The sequence below is a fragment of the Monodelphis domestica genome, chromosome 3 (assembly GCF_027887165.1).
Source record: "Monodelphis domestica isolate mMonDom1 chromosome 3, mMonDom1.pri, whole genome shotgun sequence".
Taxonomy (NCBI): Eukaryota; Metazoa; Chordata; class Mammalia; order Didelphimorphia; family Didelphidae; genus Monodelphis; species Monodelphis domestica.
The window spans coordinates 255,350,515-255,373,637 of NC_077229.1; the positions used below are offsets into that span (position 1 = coordinate 255,350,515).

General features: G+C 35.9%; 1 protein-coding gene across 6 annotated transcripts in view; it reads left to right on the forward strand.

Moving 5' to 3' along the window:
* Positions 1-10,071, forward strand: part of PTPN2 (protein tyrosine phosphatase non-receptor type 2) — a 107,846-nt gene extending 97,775 nt beyond the window's left edge. For 4 of the 6 annotated variants that reach the window (XM_007487740.3, XM_007487743.3, XM_007487744.3 and 1 more), the window contains one exon: positions 1,452-3,055. In XM_007487740.3, the coding sequence (XP_007487802.1) occupies positions 1,452-1,671 (220 nt within the window). In that variant the 3' untranslated portion in view covers positions 1,672-3,055. Of the gene's footprint in view, positions 1-1,451; positions 3,056-6,113; positions 6,149-9,696 lie in introns of those variants that run through there. The other 2 variants (XM_007487741.3, XM_007487742.3) reach the window with 2 other exon arrangements.
* The last annotated feature ends 13,052 nt before the right edge of the window (positions 10,072-23,123 follow it).

A 23,123-nucleotide genomic window follows, 5' to 3' on the forward strand; every position in this document is an offset into this window, starting at 1 on the left:
GGAAATCTGGGAACTGCCAAGGACTTCTGGGGATTGAAGTCTGGGGTTCAACTCTCCATTTTTACAGTTGCTACCATTATAGACCAAATTCTCATCACCTCAATCCTGAATCTGTGCTCTCTCAACTTTTTAATGTATTCAATCCATCCTATTTCAGTGTTAATTTCTTATTCCTATAGTTATATTTGATATTTGTCACCTTTCTGGATGGAATGAGATAGGTTTACAAGGTGCAAATCTTAAGTCTATGTAAGTGTTCGTGATTATTATCATTATGTTGAAATACCTTGATTGATTACTCATTGCTTATGGGATAAAAAATGAATTCATGAGACAAGGCAGCATAGTACAGTGAAATGAGGACTACATTTAGGAACTGAAGACTTGTGTTCAAGTGCCATGGGTTATATTTATTAATAAATATGTAACCATGAACAAATCACTTCTGAGCCTGTTTTTTCACTTGTAAAGAGAAGTTTAAATATTTCTATTACTTATCTCAGGATCATTTTTGGAAAGTGCTTTATATAAATACTGTATAAATTTGAATTATTCCCTCTTCATAATACAAGTGGTTTTCATATATATTAGATTCTTTTTAAGTGTTTCATTGTAACAGCCCAAGATGGCAGCTTGATGGGGACAGAATATCCAGGATGCCCACATCCCTCAGCAAAGTACTGAAGATTGCATGAGACTGAAAAATTATCAAGAAACCCAATGAGAAACTACATAAAGTGACATCTACTCTAGGACAGAAAGTCAGAAGACTAGACCGTAGGAAAGGGAAGTGGACCTCAGGCAAAGCCAGTGTTGATAAATGGGACATGGATACCCTGCAAGACTGTGTCCATCATTGTGATGTGTAATAATTTTGAGGAAAGAAAATATTTACTTTGCCCAGATTCTCTCACAGGGTAGCTTTAAATTAAAGAGTTTTTATTAAAACTAGTTTGCGAGGGATAGGGTAGGTAAGTGGCTCAGAGGATTGGCAGTCAGGCCTGGAGATCGGAGATCCTGGGTTCAGATTTAACCTCAAACACTTTCTAACTGGTGACCGTTGCAAGTTACTTTTATAATCACAATTGTCTAACCCTTAGCCTTTGAACCAATACATAGTCTTAATTCTAAGACAGAAGGTAAGGGTTTAAAAAAACATCAACCTAATTTAGAACCAAATGGAGAATGTCAACTAGACATATAAAATTCATAAAGCTAAATCTGCCAGATGATGATGATGAAAGTCCTTTTTTCTTGTCCTTAAACTTCTGTTCCTCTGACTAGATTAGAAAAAAGAACACACTCTCTCTACAAAAGTCACCTCAGCAAGTAAAAGCTTTGTCTTAAGATTTTTTAGTGGGGAGAAGAGGTTTTCTTCTGTTTCCTTTGCCTCTAGTAGGTAGTAAAATCCAAATGACTTGTTACTTATGTATTTATTTGTTTGTTTGTAGTGCTGTTCGGAAGAGATACCGAGAGGACAGAAAAGCTAATACAGCTCAAAAGGTGCAGCAGATGAAACAGAGGCTAAGTGAGACTGAACGAAAAAGAAAAAGGTGGTTATATTGGAAACCTATTCTCACTAAGATCGGGTTTGGTACAATCATTTTGGTTGGCGCTTTTGCTTGCTGGACAATGTATTTTCGACAGCATTCCTTACAAATAAAGCCTTAATTTGCACAGCAAGCTTCTGCACTAGTAGTTGATTCAGTTGCTGCAGCAGTTACTTGCTAGGGCTTTGTCTCTTAGCAGCAACACCCTACCTGTACCTGAAAATGGCGTAGTAGAATAGACACCAACCAGATAAGTGATGGAAATCATTCACAAGTCAGCATCTCAGGACTTTGACCTGCAGGTACTTCTGAAAACCAAATTGTAAACTGCTATATAAAATAAAGATGTTAATGTTTGTTTTCAAGAAAAGTTTTTTTTTTTGCTAATATGTTGATACAGTTAAAAACTTACATTTTACCAAATTAAGCTGAAAAAACTCTTGGCCAGAGGGATATATATATATTATATATATATCTGTGTAGGTTGTCTAGGTTTTAATTCACACATCTGATACAAGCAATAAACCTTGTGGTTTTATCTACATTAAAACAGATGATCCTTAAAGATGTGCAAAATGTGTAATGTATTCTCAACATGGGCATCAACATTTTATATTCTTAGGATAAATATATTTTATAACTGCTTATTTAATCTCCTTTTGTAGTTAACTGTACTTTTGAAAAAAGCCCAGTTTGAAAAGATGTTACCAAAAAATAATTTTATTTTGGACCTGAGTGTTCTGATTTGTGTATTTAATTAGATGTACCCATATAAATTTTCATTATTACCAGAGATTTGGTATGAGTGACTAAGTTTGACAAAGCAATTTTTATTGTATATTTTGCATTCCATTGTGTTTTGCTATTTCCCATACTGAAAAATAAACCAAAAGCAATTAAGAAAAGAAAGAAAAGAAGAATGCTGCTTATTAGGGACACTGTCAGGTAACTCTTAATCCAAAATGTACGGCTCTTATAAAATTTATTTTTCTAATACTCTTAAAAGTTTTTCATGAGAATTTCAATGATAATACACCATAAAATATTAGCCACAACTCATTTTCCCAAACTGAGTGAAATGTGAACATTTGGCTTAAATTTGTATGTTCCCATATGAATTTTAAAGTTCTCTAAAATATTTGGTTAAAAGGTTAATTTTGCAGCCTGACCGTGTCCCTTTAGATTCTTTATTGAGATTGTTGAAAAAATAAAAACATTTGACTTTTAAAAGCACATTGTTTTAATAGAAGCTGTGTTCAGAGTTTAGAGTGCTCTTCAGAGTGCTAGTTTTATTAAAGTTCCAACATTCCATTCAACTTTTAACTTGTCTGTATTTTATTGACTTTCAGTTTTAATATTTGGAATTTTCTGAAAAATATAGATAGTATAGATAAGCAGTTAAAATGTTTTGGTTTAAATTGTTGAAAGTGTTAAATAACATTGAAAGTACTTAATATAGATTGTAGGTGGTACAGCTACTTATTAAATATGTTTTTTTTAACTTGTGCCTGTGTCCTAATTTGGTATTGTTTTCTTTAACCTTTTAGTAAAGAGATAGCCAGAGGGCATTTCATATTCATTTTTGCATTACATCTGTTCTGGTGTCAAGACCATACATTTCAGAACATTATCCAAACTTAAAGTTTATTCCCTGCTTTCCAAGGTGGTTTGTTTTTCTCCTTTGGATTCAATGTTTGCAAAATATATTTGAACTCAGGTTACTACTATCTTAGATTTAATCAACCAGCTGGAATTAGATCTGTTGAAAGAAAAATTTTTATAACACTTCCATGGTGGAGTGGGTAAAGCACTGCATTTGAAGTCAAAGTCTTGGATCTTGGACATGTCATATTCCTCTCCTACCTCAGTTTCCTCATCTGCAAAATGAAGGGTTTTAGACCAGATAGTCTGAAAGCTATCTTCCAACGCTTAGTCTACATGAGCCTGTATATAGTTAGTGCTAAAAAGACAATATCCCTTAATCTATTTAAGTGTTTCATAATCCATGCCTTCACTATTTCCATTGTCCTTTATTTTGAAGCAACTCACAGTTCTGGGGTATTTATTTGCCTCTATTTAAACTCTGCTTTTCATTCTTCCTTGTGGTATTTACTCTGTTGAACATTGTCTTTGTAAGAACTGGTGTGGTAGAAACTCACTAGTGGGCCCTTAAAAAGAGTGACATTGTCCTGGAGGATGTTTACATTTTATTTTGGAAGTCCTGGAGAATAGTGTTGAGTAAGCAATAGTCCAGGACTTTTAAGAAATATTGTTAGATTGTATGTGGGGCATTTGCTAATTTTGTATATAAATTCATAAAAGTTTATAGTATTGTTTTGGATTCTTTAGAAATTGGTCCATCATCATTCAGAAGCATTTATTTGATGAAGAATTATACAGACATTATCAGTATGTTTTAGTGGGAAAAAATGTTAGATTTAGTGTTGGAGAACCTAGGTTTTATTTCTAGCTCAGATACTTTCTACTTTTATGACCTTCCGCAAGTTACTTGACATTTTTAGGCCTTACTTTTCTTCACTTGGAAAATGAAGATGTTGAATTTCATGAGATCCAATGTTCCCTTTAGCTCTAAATTGATGAACCATTGTCATCTAGAAGTTTATAACCTAAGCTAGAAGTTTGCAATTCAAGATGGACATCTCATTTTTTATAATTAATATATCTGAGACCTATTATTAATTTGTTGACAGAGTTCTAGTAAGTTAATTGTATAGTTCAATTTTGTTTAGCTAGAATTGGTTCCTTAGCTTAAAGGAGTAAAGGGAATAAACCATGGTTTCATTTATTTGTTTCTCAGAATGGCAATTTACTGTTTTCCAATTTTTTTGCATTTGGGTGCTTTTCTATCCATTCTTGGTCATAGTGTTTGGCCTAATCAGAAAGTGATCAAGTGGATCCATGTGAAATTTCATCAATGTGGATTCTTCCCGCACTGGTGCTGATCTCTCCCCAGTCATGCCTTGTGTAGTTGTTGTCAATACATTTATAATAAGTCTGCCATAGAGGATTAATCCAACATAATGGAAACTTCCTTTTGCTCTCTTAATGTTTTTGTTAATCTCAGTCCAATGCTCAGGCTAGATGTGTTAACCTGCATTCTCACTATATGACCATCCCACCTCTTTTGCTGAACCCTTCAGTACCACATCTCTATTGCAAGTCAGTAGTTTTTTTCCTTTGGCTAGGGCAAGTGAAGTGATAATAAATTTTATCAAAGCCTACTTTCTGCCAAATGATTGCTAATTATTGTTACATTCTTTATGCATTTTGCTACTCATATAAAATGCAGTTCATTCTATTTTGGAGTGTCCAATCTATTTAGAACAACAACCATGTTCCAAATTAGTGAGTTTTTATGAAAGTAAAGTGTGGTATGTCAAATATTCTGGTAACACAAATTACAGTTATCTTCATTACATATTCAGAAGGTTTGGAGAATAATCCACATGTTTTGCCTCTAGCTTCTCTTTATGTGTGTGTCCTAGTCCATTTAGTTGCTCTGTAGCTTTTCTACCAAAGGATGACCAGGAGAAAGGAAAGGAAATGACAATGGTTAGTAAAGTCTAGCCAGGCGTTTATTAAGTGTTTATTTATTATGTGCAAACCCCTATGCTATTCAGATTATCTACTTAATTACAAGATAAAAGTTCTCTCATGTAGAGGTTTTTATTACATAATATCTAGGGTCTATTTGGTCATTTTTCTTAATTTGTACTATTTTTGTCCTTTGATGTCCTGAATAATGTTTTTAATAAATCTGCACTGACTTTTTAAAACTAGATTATAAAAGTAGTTTGTACAATAGAGTGCTTCACTTTTTGCAATAATTACTTGTTTGCTTTCAGCATCATTGACCAGCTTGAGTGAGGCCTAACATTTTGAGAGAAATCCTCCTCTGACTCTTCTGCATATTGAGCTACTTCTGCTGTTAATTCCTAGAATGACATTCAAGGATTAGTCAAAACATTCTCAGAAAACTCTTGAGAGAAGCATTTTTATCTGTCTAAATGTATGCTTTATAATGATCCCAGATTGTAACCTGAGGTTCTGGTGAGATTCACAATTATCTTTACTGTTCACTAGGAATTTTAAATTCACATAAGTGAATGCATTTCCAAAGTACTCATCACTTTGTAGGAAGTTAGAAAGGACACATCAGTAGCTAAGCTATGCTACTGCACTCTGAACACCTGTAATTTGTAATTTCCCTTAAGAGAAATTTATGAATGTTTTTCGAAATGAAAGCCTAAAATGAGCCAAATATCATTTTTTAGGACTAATACTTCCTATGATGTGCTCTTGCAGGAGTTGGAGTTATATAAATCAAATTTCACCACCTCTACTTACATCTAAGCCTGCCTAGAGATAGTCGGTTGAGTAGAGAATAATATGGGGCTACTTAGGCAGAAGAGAAAAGCTCCTGGGTTATCCAAAGGGTTAGCTACAACTTCATTTCCAAATAGTGCAGAATGAGCAGTCAATATAATCTCATAGATTGTATCTAACTGGTTGGTGGATTCTGCTTTTTGTTCCTGACCCCAGGTGTTGCAAGTACTGCCAGTTTGGACTTAACAGAGGTGTGTATTCATGAAAACCAGATCTATATTATTAAACATGTAGCAATCATAGTAGTATTTCATATCTTTAGTATTTAGGGTGGGTTTGTTTTTTGTTTTGGGATGTGTTTTTCTTTTAATTTTTGTTTTTGTTTTTACATTTAAATAATAGGATAAAGATAGCCATATTTTACCTTTAGGAAAAAAAATTTAGATTAATGTGCATGCAACAGGCCATTTTTGTTTCTAGCCTATAAAATTAAACAATAGAGAACCAAGTCTTCTTGACTTAAAATTCAAATATCTGGATACCTATTGAATATTCTTTTATTGTGGACTAAAGAAAACATTCATTTGTGTTTTTTCCTTACAGTTTTGTTGCTTGATTTTGCTATTTGTTTGTGTACCTTTATTTGGAAATAATTTCTTCACAAGTAGCTGTGTTGCCAAGGACAAAGTGGAGGATTGGCAGGGCTATTATATTCAAGTGCACGAATGTAACTGATGATAATATTTTAGTATTTATTTTGTGTACTGTCTCATCAACTTCTGGTTTAATAGGGCAACTCAATTGATCAGGTATTTATTGAATGCCTACTATGTGTTTAGCATTTGCCCATCAAATTAGTGAATAATCAAGGGAGTTTAAGTTCTTTCAAATTCCTTTCATTGTTCTTTCCTAGAATGATTTACTTGAAAATTGTACATGTTTTGAGCCCTTCCTCAGCAGCAATACTTTTCCATCTTCAACAGTTACATTGCTTCTAAGGACTACTCAAAGTAATACTCCAAAGGGCTTTTCTTTTTATAGTCTCCAGATAGTGTCCTCTTTGCAATTTGGATTCTTGAAATATTTTTATTCTCCTTTGAAGAGAATTCTGTTTTTCACTGTCATTTTTTATTCTTTTCCTATGGTATGTTTTATTTTCCACTAATCAGTTGCATTTTTCAGTGTAGTCATTGAGTCATATAATAAACTTTGTCCAAGAGGCTTTGGTATTATCCCTGATAACTCAATTATGAAAAACCTCAAAGTGTTCCTTATCCATCATCAGACTTGGAACACCCAGTACCATTCAGAATTTTAAAACACTATCTTTTAAATTCAGTTATACTAATCAGGAATCTGGTTTTACATCTGGTATGGAATCGAAGATTTGAAGAACTTAGTCATTATAGCTGTTTACATGTTTCAAGAAAATGGTGATTGATTTTCTCATTGTATCTCAAATCTCTAGCTTGACAATATTTATGCAATATTCATAATAATAATTCTGTTCATTTCTTAACCCCACCATGGAAAACCTTAAGATGCCTTATCTTTGACTCAGGAAAGAAAGAATAGTTTTGTTTTCCTATACAAGACAACTTTGCTGTCATTACAATGTGAGCTTTGCTCACTTTGCCCCTCTGTAAGATTTGGCTTTCTCTTTTTTCAGATTTAAACCAGAAAGCAGGATTTTCCATTAGTGTATTAAGTTGCTATGATATTCCATCTTATAGAAGGTGGATGAAAAATAAATGTCTTGCATAAATGCTTTATCCAAGTATCTCAAACACTAACCACATTTAGTTTAGTTTGAGAAACAAAATAGTAACTTAAATAAAAATTGACAAGAAATGTGCTTTGTCTTTCTTGCAAATAATATATCTTAAAAACTTGATAACCCACCTAACTTTTATTTCATCTTGCAGAATTCTCCCTCCCTACAATATACCAATAGAAAAAAAAAAGAATGGATCTAAAGTTGGTTTTAATGACCTCTATATTTGCCATAATGTTTCTGCCAGATGGCTATGAATTTCATAGATACCTGCATGGAATATTTAAACTTAGAGATTTGAACTGAATCAAGAGTGAACCACAGGCCATTTTAGCACTATCTGTTGAAATTCAAACTGGCCCAAATAGTAATTTTTTACAGAAAACAAACAATCCAACCAACTTGTCCACCATTACAGTGATCACTGAATCAAAAAGTTCATTTAACATAATTCTTTTATTTTTGTATCTTTGTATCAGAGCATTTGGTGGCTGCATGGGAAATCAGTATAAGTTATTTACAGCTAATGGGCCTTGTCTTTTCCTGTCATCTTAGCTATTGAGGATTCGTGGGAGATACATCTATTAATCATCAATCATCCAAAATGTTAACTTATAATCAACAGTTTAAAGATTAGAAAGTTTCCATTAAAGACTTGTCTCTGGCCAAGTGTGAACAGCAAAATGAAGGACACTTTCCAATTATGATACAAAATTGTAGATGCTTAAGTTTAGGAAAAAAAAAGGAGTAGATAGTCAGAGGGAAATAGATCTTAAAATATGGGGGTTTTGATTGGTCAGATTGCGAGTGTGGTGCTCTTCATATATTTAGAGAATCTATAGGGAGAAATATTTGGGTTGTTTTTTTGTTTTGTTTGGTTTTGTTTTGCAGGCATAAACAATAGCCTGAATAAAGCTGAATAGTCTGCACATTTGTGAAAAAATAGAAAAGTTTGATCTTGAAATGAGTAGCAGCATTGTATACTCGATAGGGAGCCAATATTGAATTCAGGAAAACTTGGTTTCAGTCTGCCTCTAACTGGCTGTGGTACCCAAGCCAATTCACAATCATCTCCATTCTGAAGTCAGCTTTTTGTGTCCTCAAGGTACACAGGTACTCGGATATCATAGTACCTGGCACATACTAGGCAATTAATAAATGTCTCCTGACTGACTGTTAAACTCTATGTTGCAGAGAAAATGCCATTCTACATTGTAGAGTAAGCTTCCTCAAATGAAAGTTTCCTTTGCCATTAAAATCATAGGTCTGGTTCCAATAATTATCTTGAAAGTCATTTCATTTATCAATACTATAACATTCTGGTTTTAGTTCTTGTGCTTATTTTAGCCTTCATATTAAGCATAATAAATATCTCAGTTATTTTTTGACTGTCTAACTACACTAACAATTCATATAGAAATAATACCTGTGACTTTAGAAATTCAGATTCTATATGATTGTCATTGATATTGTTTGCCAAAGAGAAGCAAAGGCAATAGTTTTTTTTTTTTTAATCCTAAACTAAACAGTTTAAAAAACAGAAATCTTTTACAACTCCTACTGATAACACTACTATTGGATTAGCATTACATATTAAACCCCAGAGTATTAGGAAATAAGGTAAATACTAATCGTGATAAAAGCTACTCAAGGGACCTAATTTTACAAAGTCTACCTGACCATAATATGTCATGGAGACCAGGATGTGATTTGGAGAGGAATTGGAAAGGATGGGCTTTTTCCCAAGTTTTTTTTAGGAAGTATTTTGCAAAGAGGAATTTAAATTACAGTGCTTTAATATGAACACTTTATAGCACCAACATTTTCTGGCTAAGAGAGATGACGAGTAATTTTACCAGCGACATCTGGAACTATTAGTCTGATTATTGAATGTGGAATGTTGGAACACTTTTTTGTTGCCCTTTTTTTCAGTTCCTTGTAAGTCCTATGTTTGTATGTATCCATGTGGGAGGAGGGGGTCATATTTGTACCAAATTGGTGACTTTGTTTTGTATTATATTGTAGGCCAAGACTGACTGACACCTAAATCTCCATGATCTGTGAATGTTCTGAAGCTATAAATTTTGAACCATTGACATGCAAAGCAAGATCTGAAGCCCTCTCCGGGAATCAAAGTGAGGTTTGATAAATCTCTAGAGTGCCTCACAGTTATCTGTTTACAACGTAAACTATACATCCAGGGGACAAAGAGCACCCACCAGCAAGAAGACTTTGCAAAACTTATAAATTTGATGTATTGTTTAGTGTTTTTTAAATGCTTGTAAGAATTGTAGAAAGATGTGAAAGGAACAAATTAGGAGAGACTACTTTGTAATGTTCTGCCATTCTTATTGTATTTTTATACGTTTTGGGCAGCATTAAATATTTTTTTTAAACTGATGTGTTGTTTTCTGTGCCTTATGTTAAAAGACTGCTTCTCTTCATTAATCATTTTAAAAATTAGTTTGTCATTGAACTTTTACAAATAGTGATTAACATCAAAATGCCAATTTAATAGAAATGATGGAGGCAGCTTTTGTTAGTTTACTCTAGCTGCTGGGAACATGGCCACTTAATATAGCGTTTGTATTCTGATGAATAGAGGAATCCTTTCAGGAACCAGTACTAATCTTGCTTGTGAGGATAGAAGAATATATTGATGGCACACCATTTTTAGAGTCAGTGATTTCTGTAATAACATAATTAGCATATTTGTAGGTGACAAAAAGCTGTGGGGGCTAACCAAACATTGGGTTACCATCTGGACAGACTGAAGCTAATTAATTGAATTTTAATAAAGGTGTGTCTTAAACTTGTATTCAAATGATCAATCACACAAGCACAAAATGGAAAAGGCGTAGCTAGAAAATAGTTGTTTGAAAGAGTTTGGTTTTAATGAATCTTACACTAAAAGTCAGCAATGTGATGTAGTAGCCAAAATAAGCAATTTGATTTTAAACTGATGAAGAGAGACATTGTCCAGAGCAAGGGGGGATATAAGTCAGTTTATACTGGTCAGAAAAAAGCTCAATGATGTGGGCATCACATTCTCCAGGGGATTTTGAGAAGCTGGAGGTTGGCCAGGATGATGGAAGAAGCCTGGAGACTGGAATTTAAGAACTGGTTTAAAAAATATGAGATGTGTAACCTTGTGTAGATAGGGGATACCTAAAAGCTTATCTTGAAAGTACTTTTAAGAGCTGACATGCAAGAATCAGGATTGGATTTGTTTTACTTCACCCCAGAAGGCAGGATTTTGAGCCATAGGTGGAAATTACAGGAAAACAAATTTAAGCTCAATTTAAAGGTATTTATAAAACTGTATAAAAATGGTATGTCTAACTGAGAATAATGAGTTCCTAATCCTCACAGTTTGCACAAGATCTGACACCACAAATGCCATCTGACCCAACTCATACTGAGGTAAAAAAATCACTTTATCGGTGACAAATAGTCATCCATCCTTGGACCTCCATTAAGGAAGAATCCACCTCTGGATATCCCTTTAATTGTTAGGAAGTTGTTCATTGCATAAAGCTTAAATGTTCATCTTCATTTCTTGTTCTGTACTCTGGAATTATGCAAAATAATTTTTTTTAACTTTTTATCTTGTAATTGATATTGAGTATTGGTTCTGAGGTAGAAGAGCAGTAAGGACTAGGTAATTGGGCTTAAGTGGCTTGCCCAGGGTCACATAACCAGGTGTGAAGTTTGGATTTAGCTATTTCCTGATTTTTAACAATGAATATACTTAGTCTAACAAAATCAGGGGGGATTATGAACGTTAAATTACTCCACCCTACTTAGACTGTACTTTAGAGGAAGATAAAGTTGTAATCTCCTGATTGAACAATGAAAGTACTTAACTCTTACCTTATAGTGAAGCTAGAACTTTAAGTCTATTTTAAGATCTTAATACAAAAAGGTGTTAAGTAACTATAAAGGTTAAATTAATCACAAAAAGGTTATGTAACTCACAAAAGGTGAACTTAACAAAGAAGTGTTAAGTCACTAAAGATATAATCAAAGAAGATGAGAACTAAAAAGAATGGGCATTTAGAGGAAGAGACACAAGAGTGAAAGGTCTGTATATTTGGCTCACTTCCTCTTTCAAGTACCTTTCTGGCAGTGGAGAGTTGGCTGGTGACAGAGTCCTGGGCTTTTTGGCATCTTAGCATAGCTACAAGTTATTGTCCGGTTCGGTGGTGAGTTTCTGGCTGAGTTTTCCTCCTTTACTTCCCAACTTTATCCTCTTAGAAGCCTCTAATCTTCTTCAGAGACCTAGAGGCAGGGATTTTAAACTCCCCCTGGCAGAAGCCAGGCAGGAGAACTCCTGTACCCTCCTTCTCAAATTCCTTCCCTCTATATGAATTAAATTACCATAAATTTCTAGACTGACTTGTGTATTTTATTTGAGATTTCCCTTGGTGACCAATTAAATCTAGATTTTAAGTCACAATCCTAAAATTATCTTTACATAGGAAGTGTTTGAGGCCATATTTGAGCCTGAATCTTCCCAACTACTAGGCCTGGCTATATCTACTAAACCACCTCGCTGTCCCTCAAAATGTATCTTACTAAATGTTCTCTTGTACATAACACTGTAAATACATGAAGATCTGTTCAGGCTCTAATTATCTGTTCCCCTAAATCTTCCTGCTAAACGTGCTTCATCTGATTCTATGACCCCAAGTCAAGAGAGGCCTATCACCTAACCTTTATCTTGCCTCATATTCCCAACACTGAGCATTTGCCTGGCACATAGCAAGTGTAAATAAGTGCTTGGAGTTTGGGCACCCTCCAACTTTTTTATGTCTTTTCTACAATGTGGCTCCCAGAACTGAACACACTATTTTAACTGTAGCATTACCAGGGAAGAATATAGCAGAATGAAATTTTTAGGTCCCGAACAATGACTCAATACAGTCAAAGACCAATTTGAAATCCACCTATTTTCTAATCTGTGTCTCTCCATTTTCTTAATCTCCATTTTCTTAAAATTGTTTATCAAACCCTTGGCTAAAATCTTAAGTGAGCTCTGTAGCATCAACCAGTCTATTAGGTTAGATGCTAGAAAACAAGGTTAGTCTGGCATAACCTTGCAGAAACCATGCCTACTATTTATGCTTTTCTGGTTTTTCACAAAATATTTGTTCAGTGTACTTTTAATAATATATTCTAGAATGTTTCCAGAAATTGAAGTCAAGCTCAATGACTGATAGTTTGCAGATTCCATTCTCCCTTTCTTGAAAATCAGTACATTAACCTTTCTCCAATCTTTTGGCAACTTTCCCAATCTCCATAACCTCAAGGATCACAAAGTGCTCCCATAGATATCTACCAAATACTTCCCCTAGAGTATAATTCATCTGGGTTTTGTGCTTGAATCTATTTGGAGTAGCCAGGAGCTTATAGGATTATCAGATCCTTGCTATTTCTGTTCTGTTCTTTCCAAGTCCAAAGATCATTCTCTTTGAAAGGAACAAACAACCCCCCCACCCCCCATGCAAAATAAAAATCGCTACCTCCTCTCTGTTATTATTGGCCCATTTAACTGAACATTGGTTCTATGCTCTCTTTAACCCCTCCCTCTCCCCATCACCTTCTGTTTGGTTTAAGGAGGGAAAAAAAGAAAGGAAGCTGTTATCTTCACTAACCTGTTGACTGTGCATTAGCACTGCTGATCTTACAAGACTGTGCTACCACATGTTTTTATCAATCCTGTCGCCTTTCCTAGCTTCCATCTATATTACATGTCTTCCAAAAATCTAAGTTGATTGAAAAGTTCCTTATTCATCAACATCCATCTCTTCTGATAATTCTACTTTTGTTCTCATTGGAATCATTTCTCTTTGTGTCTTCAGATTTTCATTTGCAAAAGCTTTTGTCCCTCTTCATTTGATTTCCCTTATAGAATTTTAATGCATGGAACCTTATCTTTTTTCTGAACCCTAAGGCAAAAAGTTACTAGATATTCTACTTTAGGCTGAGAGAATGCTAGTAGATGTCCAGATAATTGCAGTCTCCTATCACTATTATACTCCATCCAGGTTCGAATGTTTCCCCAACTCTTCTATTTCTTCTGTAATACATTACTATGGTAATATCACTTAGGTTTCCAATTCTAATTCTGACTCATTCTATGCTTCTCTGCTCTCATTCCTGGATTTCCTCACATGTGTGTATATGTGTTAGGGTTCTACCCCCATCCCTTTTACAATAAGATGTCCTTCCAAAGATATATTGTGGGCATGAATCTCATCCTACCCAATCTTGTTGATATCCATGAGATCAGATTTGACTCCTGTTAGAATCTCCAGTTTGACTTCCCCCAGGTCTGGTAGAGCTATATTTGTACATTTGTGTATAGATGTCTGAGTAAGGCCATGGGTTTTATGACACTCCATTCCTTGGCTTTTGTCTGTTGTTGACTTCTGAGTGTTTTTGTTCTTCACAGTAGCTTTCTTCAGTGATGTCTAAGTTGGTTGATACACAGTTTTTTCTCCCATTTTTTTTTTTAGAATCCTTACTATCTTAGCAAATGAAGTTAAGTGCCTTGATCAGGGTCACATAGCTAGGAAGTGTCTGATGCCAGATTTGAACCTAGGATCACCTAACTACAGGCCTGATTCTCTATCCACTGTCCCACCTTGCTGCCTCAAAAGGAAAGGACTTAGAGCCTTGACCCTTCTTTCCTTTGTGACCCCTTAAGCAATTTACTTAATATTTCTGGCCCTCACTTTCTTTGTTTGTAAAGTGAGACCAAAACTCAATGATCTCTAAGATCCTTTTAGCTTTAAATCCTATGATCCTACAATATTTTGAAGCTATCTTGATTAGATTTGCAAGATGTCAGATATCTCCTCTTACCAGCTTTTCTTAGTCACATTCCGTTCCTGGCTATATAACTCCTATATTTTACAGAAATCCAAGTTCCATTTTTAGGTATGATCTTAACCAATTATTAAGTTCTGAAGTTTAGCTTTCATTTCTAAATATCATACCTTTGGTAGACATTGATGATTTAAAAAGACTACTTGTGCCAAGGGTTTTTAACCATTTTTTATGTCATAGATCCCTTTGCCAGACTGGTGAAACCTATGAAACCTGTCCCCCAATGATACTTTTTTTTCTTTTTTTTTTAATTTTATTTATTTAATTAATTTAGAGTATTTTTCCATGGTTACAAGATTCATTTTTCTTTCCCTTCCTTCCCTCCACTCCCTCCCATAGCTAACACACAATTCCACTAGGTTTTTCATGTGTCATTGATCAAGACCTATTTCCATATTATTGATGTTTGCACTAGGGTGATCTTTTAGTGTCTACATTCCCAAACATATCCCCATCAACCCATGTCATCATGCAGTTGTTTTTCTTCTGTGCTTTTACTCCCACAGTTCTTGCTCTGAATGTGGATAGTGATCTTTCTCCTGATCATTGCATTGAGGCTAGTAGAGAAGTCCATTAATTCAATTGTGCCACAGTGTATCCATCTCTGTGTATAAGATTCTCCTGGTTCTGTTTCTTTCACTCTGCATCAAATCCTGGAGGTTTTGCCTGTTCACACGGAATTCCTCCAGCTCATTCTTCTTTTAGGCACAATAGTATTTCATCACCAACAGATACCACAATTTGTTCAACCTTTCCTCCAATTGAATGGCATCACCTCACTTTCTAATTTTTGCCACCAGAAAGAGTGCAGCTATAAATATTTTTGCACATGGCATGATTTTCACAGAATCACAAGAGATTGAAGTTGGAAAGAAATTCAGATCCCATCCAAATCCAAGGCTCATCTCAATGCCTGAAGAGAAAACTACTCTATAACAATCATCTTACCCCTCTTTGAAGACTTTCAGTGAGACAGACTACAATAAAGCAACTCATTCCACTTTTCACCACCACTTTCATTTTCCAACACATTTAAACTAAACCCATCCCTTTGTTTCTTTCCTTTCTTCTTAGTTCTTCCCTCTTTGGATAAGCAGAACAAAACTGACTCTTTTCCCACATAAAACCATTGCAATTATTTGAAAATGTCTGTTATGTCCCATAGCCAGATACATCTTCTCTTCTCCAGGTAAAGATAACCAGTTGTTTCAACTAATTTTCATGAAGCAGAATGACCACTATTTTATGGGTCCTCATCTTAATACAACCCAATATGTCAATGTAATTCATCAATCAATCAAAAAGTATTTATTCAGTATCTACTATGTGCCAGATTTCCAAAGCAAAAGAAAGAACTTCAGGTACAGTCTAATCAAGGCAGAGCCCAGAGGAACTACCACTTCCCAGATTCTGGATATTATATTTCTATTAATGAAGCCTGAGTTTATTTTTAGGTAGCAAGGTAATATAGTGGGTAGAGCACTGGACATGCAGCCTGGAAGTCCTAAGTTTAAATCTTTCTGTGACCTAATGTATGGTCAATTTTTGTGAATGTGCCATGTGGTGCTGAGAAGAAGGTGTATTCCTTTTTATCCCTATTTATTTTTCTCCATATGTCTATTAATTCTAATTTTTCTAAGATTTCATTCACTTCTTTTACCTCTTTCTTATTTATTTTTTGATTTCATTTATCTAAATTTGATAATGGTTGGTTTAAGTCTCCCACTAGTATGGTTTTATTGTCTATTTCTTCCTTCAATTCGCCTAGTTTCTCCATTAGAAATTTGGGTGCTATATTATTTGGTGCATACATGTTGATTAATGATATTTCCTCGTTGTCTAGAGTCCCTTTTAACAAAATATAATTACCTTCCCTATCCCTTTTGATCAGGTCTATTTTTGCATTGGCTTTATCAGATATCATGATTACCACTCCTGCCTTCTTTCTATCAGTTGAGGCCCAGAAGGTCTTACTCCATCCTTTAATTCTGACCTTGTGGGTGTCAACCCGCCTCATGTGTGTTTCTTGAAGACAACATATGGTAGGGTTTTGGATTCTAATCCATTCTGCTATTCGTCTACGTTTTATGGGTGAGTTCATCCCATTCACATTCAAAGTTATGATTGTCATTTGTGGACTCCCTGGCATTTTGATTGCCTTCCCTAATTCTAACCTTTTCTTCTTCGGCTCTACCTTTTAGTCCAGTGATTTACTTTGAATCAGTGCCCCTTGTCCCCTCCCTTGATGTTTCCCTTTTTAGTCCCTCCCTTTTTCTTCCCTCCCCCTCCCCCCTCTCTTTCCCTCCCTTTTTGTTCTCCCTCTCCCTCTCCCCCTCCCCCCCTTGGTTTTCCCTTCTCCTTACCCTTGTTGGGTAAAATAGAATTCAAGATCCCAATGGATCTGGATGTTTTTCCCTCTCAGAGTTGATTTCCCTGAGATTGAGGTTTAAGTAAACCCCCCCCCCCCCCTCTCTTCCTCTCCTTCTTATAGGAGTTTTCTTCCCCTCCCCTTCCCATGTGAATCTTTGTGTGAGAACGATTATTCTATTTGGTCTTTCTTTACCCCCTATTTATACATTACATTTTCCCCACATATTAGCATACATAGATTGATATAAATGTGGTCCTTATAGAAGAGAGTTTGAGTAAAAGAAGAAGATAACATTTTTCCCCTTTCCTTAATATTTACCTTTTCAGGTATTCCTTGCTCTTTGATTTTCGGTATCAAACTTTCCACAGAGCTCTGGTCTTTTCTTTGCAAAAAGTTGGAAGTCTTCTATTTTGTTGAATGCCCATACTTTCCCCTGGAAGTATATAGTCAGTTTTGCTGGGTAGCTGATTCTTGGTTGGAGACCCAGCTCTCTTGCCTTTCTGAAGATCATGTTCCATGCCTTACGATCATTCAGAGTAGAACTTGCAAGGTCTTGTGTGACCCTGATTGGCATTCCTTTATATCTAAATTGTCTTTTTCTGGCTTCCTGTAGGATTTTTTCTTTTGTTTGATAGCTTTGGAATTTGGCAATTACATTCCTGGGAGTTGTCTTTTGGGGGTTTAGTGTAGAAGGTGTTCTGTGAGCTCTGTCAGTGGCTGTATTGCCCCCTTGTTCTAGAATCTCTGGGCAATTTTCTTTGATTATATCTTGTATCACCATGTCCAGTTTGGTGTTTATTTCTGGCTTTTCTGGGAGTCCAATTATTCTTAAATTTTCTCTTCTCCCTCTATTTTCCAGATCTATCACCTTGTCGGTGAGATATTTTATGTTCTCTTCTAATTTCTTGGTGTTTTGGCTTTGCTTTATTAGTTCTTGCTTTAAAGCCTGGTTTTCTTTTACAGTTTGGTCAAACTGGTTTTGTAGATGCATGAATTTCTTTTGCATTATTTCCCACTTTTCCTCCCAGAGGGCTTCCATCTTTTTGGTCATTTCTGATTCAAATTCTTCATGGGTTTGTGGAGAGTTTCTATTTCCTTTGGAAGATTTTGGAGAATTTTCTTGTATATCTTCTTCTATCTGCTCTGTATTTTGTATTTTGGCTCCATAGAATGTGTCCAAAGTCGCCCCTTTCTTCTTATTTTTCTTGGTATTTTGGGGCTTCTGTGCTTCTGTGGAGTTTGTCATCTCTGAATGTGGAGGATTAGCTTTTCTTATCTCTGGTGATCCGAGGCTTTAGTCCTGGGCAGATGTTGGTTCTAAGAGCTTTCCCTGGGTTAAACTGAATATGCCTCACTGGAGCTGGGATGGAAGGGTTGGACCAGGAGGCCACACTCTCCCCCGGCTCGCTTTCCGGAAGTTGCCTTCAGAATCGCTGGCTGTGAGGCTGTTTCGTCGGCCTGCAGGGGGGATGGGCTGCCGCTTCCCCAAGCTCCGAGAGCACAGACTTTCACTGAGACTTGGATAGCAGGATCCAGCCCGTGAGGCTGTCTTGCCCGCCCTGAGGGTTGCTGTTGTTTAGACCAGCTCTCTGCAGCGGAAGCCCCAGGCAGTAACTTTCACTAGGACTCGGGTAGAAGGCCCTGAGGGTTCTGCTCTCTGAGCCCGGCAGGGCTGCGGCTTCCGGGAGCCTTGGACTCTGCGCTCCAACCCCTGAGGTCCGAGTGATCTCGGGTTCTGGCTTTTGAGGGGAGCCGTACCTTTTGAACCGGGTCCAGGTCCAGGAGGAGGGTTCCCAGGGTCTGTGCTGTTGATCGTTTTGAATTTCGGCGCCTTAGGAGCTTATATTTTGAGATCGGTCGGGAAGGGTTTTCCGGAGATCTGAGCTTTAGCTTTCTCTAAGCCGCCATCTTCCCTAAGTTTCCCCCAATGATACTTTTAAATGCTTAAAACAAAAGACATAGAATTACAAGGGAAACCAATCATTTAGCAAATTTTTTAAAAGTTCTGGGCCTTAGGTTAAGAACCCTTGTTCTGGGGTCATAGGATTATAGGTTGTGAGCAAAAATGTGAGCAAAAATAGAGGTCATTTCATAGATGAGAAAACTAAGGTCCAGAGAGATTTTTCAATTATCTTATTCCAAACTTAGTCATCTTTGATAATGCAAAAAAGCAGAGTCTGAATGAATTATTAAAGATGTACTATCTGGGATTCATGCTTTGCATAAAGGTTTGAATTACATGAACTGTGGAGTTTCTTCAAATTCTAGGAAGGTGATAGTTCTGCTATATTCTGCCCTTATTCCTACCCAGCACATCTGGAGTTTTCTGTTTACTTCTGGGCACCATATATTAGAAGACACATTGATTAGTTGGAGAGTGTCCAGAAGAGGCAAGTAGGATATGAAGAATTTTGAGTTCATGACATAAGAGATTTGTTTTAAGGATATTTTCCCGGTAGGAGAAGCTTGTGGAGGGAGGGATTGAGGCCATGATAACTCTTCAAATATTTAAAGGACTGTCACACAGAAGGATTAACTCAGTTATTGACCCCAGATCCAAGATCAACTGGTAGAAATGACAAAGGCACAAATTTAGACTTGGCATAAAGCAAAACAGAATGGACTGTTTTTAGAGATAGCCGATTCCTTTGACTTGAGAGCCTCAAGCAAGGCAGGTTGACCACTTGCCATCTATAACAAAGGATTCTTGTTCTAGTACAGATGGGAGTCAATAGGTTCTTAAGTACTTTTAGCTTCTGATCTCCTATGATTTTGCAATTCTATGATTCTATGAGGAAGTTTAAATTTTATTTACGATTTATAAAGCATCGGTCCTGTAATCCAGAACCATACACTCAAAAGGAGACTAACCCATGAAAAGCCAAGAAATAATGTCTATTCCTTTATTTCGTCTTGGATTCTGTGATGATTAAAATAGTAGAAGCCATAAACTGTAGTGATTAAAATAGTGGTCTGGTTTAAATTGTGACCGCAGAAAATATGGTTTCAAAACACTGTCTTGTTTTTAATCAAATATAAGGTGGTCGCCAGGGAAAAATTCCCAATTATTAAATATACCCAAGTCAGCTGGGTTTTATAGAGATTTTAATTCATACAAATGAGGAATTAAAGAAAGGGAAAGAGAAAGAGAGAGAGAGAGAAAGGAAATAATGAGAAAAAGATAGGCCGGCCCAGGCCAGTTCTGGCCAACCCAGGCCCAAGCCCTAAGAGAAAGATCAGTCAGTCTTTTATCCACTCACCACAAGATTTGTCCAAGCAAGGATTCCAGTGTTCAGAGAGACACCAGTTCAGCTTTGGCCAGCTGCCATCTCCAGAGAGAGTTCTTTGAGAGAGACTCCCTGAGACTGTCTCAAGGCAGCTTTTCCCTCTCCTTTTAAAGGGAATTTTCTCCTATGTCTCCTCCCCTAAGTTCTCACATCTACCAATCACAGTAGACGTTTTCCAAAGGACAGACCATTCTTAATTCACACCTAAGAAGGCTTAAAGTTTTGATTAAGTTCACACCTGAAAAACCTCTGAATAAGTTTCTCACCTCTTTGCTCCTTGTAAATTCACAAGTTGCCTGACCTTTATAGATACTTAGCACCCTTTTGTATTAGATCTAAGAACTTTTGCCTTACTATAAGTATGGGTTTAAGTATTTTTCATTGTTCAGCAAGGAGTTTCTTCCCCTAAAGTGGGCTTAAGTAGGGGTGGAGTAGAGATCTCACATTCCTGATCTAAGTTCCTTCATTGTTTAAATGAGGAATGGTCTTAACCAAACCTTATGAAGTAGGGTCTGAGAATTTTTAAGGTTCACAATTCTAAGAAAATGAACGTTATCCTCCAGTATTTTAGATGCTTCATCTGTTCACATTAGCATCAAAATTGATCTTGCTATGATAAGAGGATATATCATGACATAAGTGGGGTCAAACTCAAATAGAAAAAGGCCACTAAACATACTTTTATGGATACCTGCAGGCTCTATATTGCCATAGAAAGTTATATAGATATAAAATTTGAAATTAATTTATTGAATTCATTATATAATTTTAAAATAAGTTCAATCTGTATGCAATGGAGATACAGGTTTTTACATGCAATCTTTTTAATTTTTTTTACATAGGTTCAGAATTTTTTAAAAAAATAATTCAATGAATCAGATTTTTTTAGGGAATAGTTTTTTTTTTTAACTGTGAAACTGGAGCCCTTATTTCTTATAGTTTCTAGAAAATGATACTTTAACATTATCTATGTTCTATTGCATATATATTTTGTGATTCCCTTAGCAACTCCTGGCCTCTTGTTTGACACTAATGAAGTCACGTCATTATTTTAACCTGTTGTTAAGTCTTCTCAAAATTATGTTTTGGAAACTGTAGAAACTATTGTTTTTGCATGGAAATCGCATGTCTTGAGAGGCAGTGTGATAGAATGATCAGAACTGTGAAACTGAAAGTCAGAACATATAGGTTTGAGTACCACCTCGGCCTCTAATTCACTATATGACCTTAGCCCAAGTTTCCTCCTCTGTAAAATTGGAATTACAAGGATACTTTTGAGGGCCAAATGTGAATGGATATGAAATCACTTTAGAATCCTAAAATCCTAAACATGTATAAATGCAAGAGTTTTTAAACAGAACAAAATAATAGGGGCTAATAGTAAGATCTAATTTCTGCCACAGATATTCAAACATTTATCAATTGTCACAGCTGAAAACTTTTTAAAATATTATCAGACTTTCATGGTTAGAGCCAATAACATTTCTTAAGGTTATTTTCTAGGACAGTTTTCAAACCACTTTCCATCTCTTTCCATGTTTTCACCATCCATTGCTTTTGTGACTTAGGGGCCAGAACTTAGAGTGTACTTTCCTACTTCATTCTGAATTGAATTCTGGATGGATTCTCTAAGAATAGATTGGAACAACACAAGGGTCTAATGTAACCTAGAAAGGGGAGCTCTTCTTAATATTTAAGGGGAAAAATTAATTTTTGCCTTTAATCTCTTATATAGTTCCCATATCTCCATATTTTTTTCCCCTAGATCTTTACTAGCTAGATTATGTTGCATTTTCTGGCCTAATTAATTTAATCTCTTTTTTAAAATTCTGTAGTTTATATTTAGCTATAGTTGACTATCCATAGACCAAGTAGACAAGGGCCTAAGGCATGATGGAGGGGACACGACTCAAAGAACTCTTTTCTATAAACAGAGATTCACAGAAGCTGGCAAATCACTATCCTACTCCCATTTGTGCCATTAGAGGAATTTATTCCTTTGTGTTGGGGCAGCTCGGTGGCACAGTGAATAGAGAACTGGGCCAGATGTCAAAAAGACATCTTCCTGTCTTCCTGTGACCATGGGCAAGTCACTCAACCCTGTTTGCCTCAGTTTCCACATCCATCAAATGAGTTGGAGAAGGAAATGGTATGCCAAAACAATATCTCTGCCAAGAAAACCCCAGATGGGAACTGACTGACAATCATTTTCATTTGGCTTTGAATCTACCTAAAGTCCTTCTTTAAAATGCAAATTTCTGATAGGGATAAAGCATTCAGATCATTGAGCTGAAAGGGAACTTAGAGCTCATCAGTCAATTCCCCATTTTACAAATGAGGAACTGAGGACTCAGACTAGTAAAGTGATATACCTCTGATGGGTTGTTAGTAGCAGAGCTAGGTCCTCTTGATTTCAAATCCAGTGCTTTTACCACTGCACTTTATTGTGAATTAATCAGATTAGCTATTCACCTGGCAGAGGGTTAGAAAACTGGAGCACAGGATAACTAGATCCAGAACATGGACTGAATTATTTGGGGGGAGGGGTAGAGAGAAGGAAGAAAGGGAGAGAAAATGGATGTGAGTTGCAAAAAGGTTCCATCGCGAACTGATCAAAGGGTCAAAATAAAATGTTCCAAAAAATAAAAATTACAAAAATATGTAATTACCAATAAAATTGGTAAATGGAGTTGGAGGAAGGGAAGGGGACCTTAGTACAAATTCCCCAAACCTTCATTGACTCAAGTTACCAAAATTATTACTGGAAAAGGTTTTATTTACACATAAATAGAAAGAGTCCACCAGGAGATAAGAATGAAGGGAGAAATCAGGTGGAAGTGAGGGTGGAAAGGTCAGCCTAGCACCTTGGACAGAGCTTGGGGATATCCCGCCCACAGTTC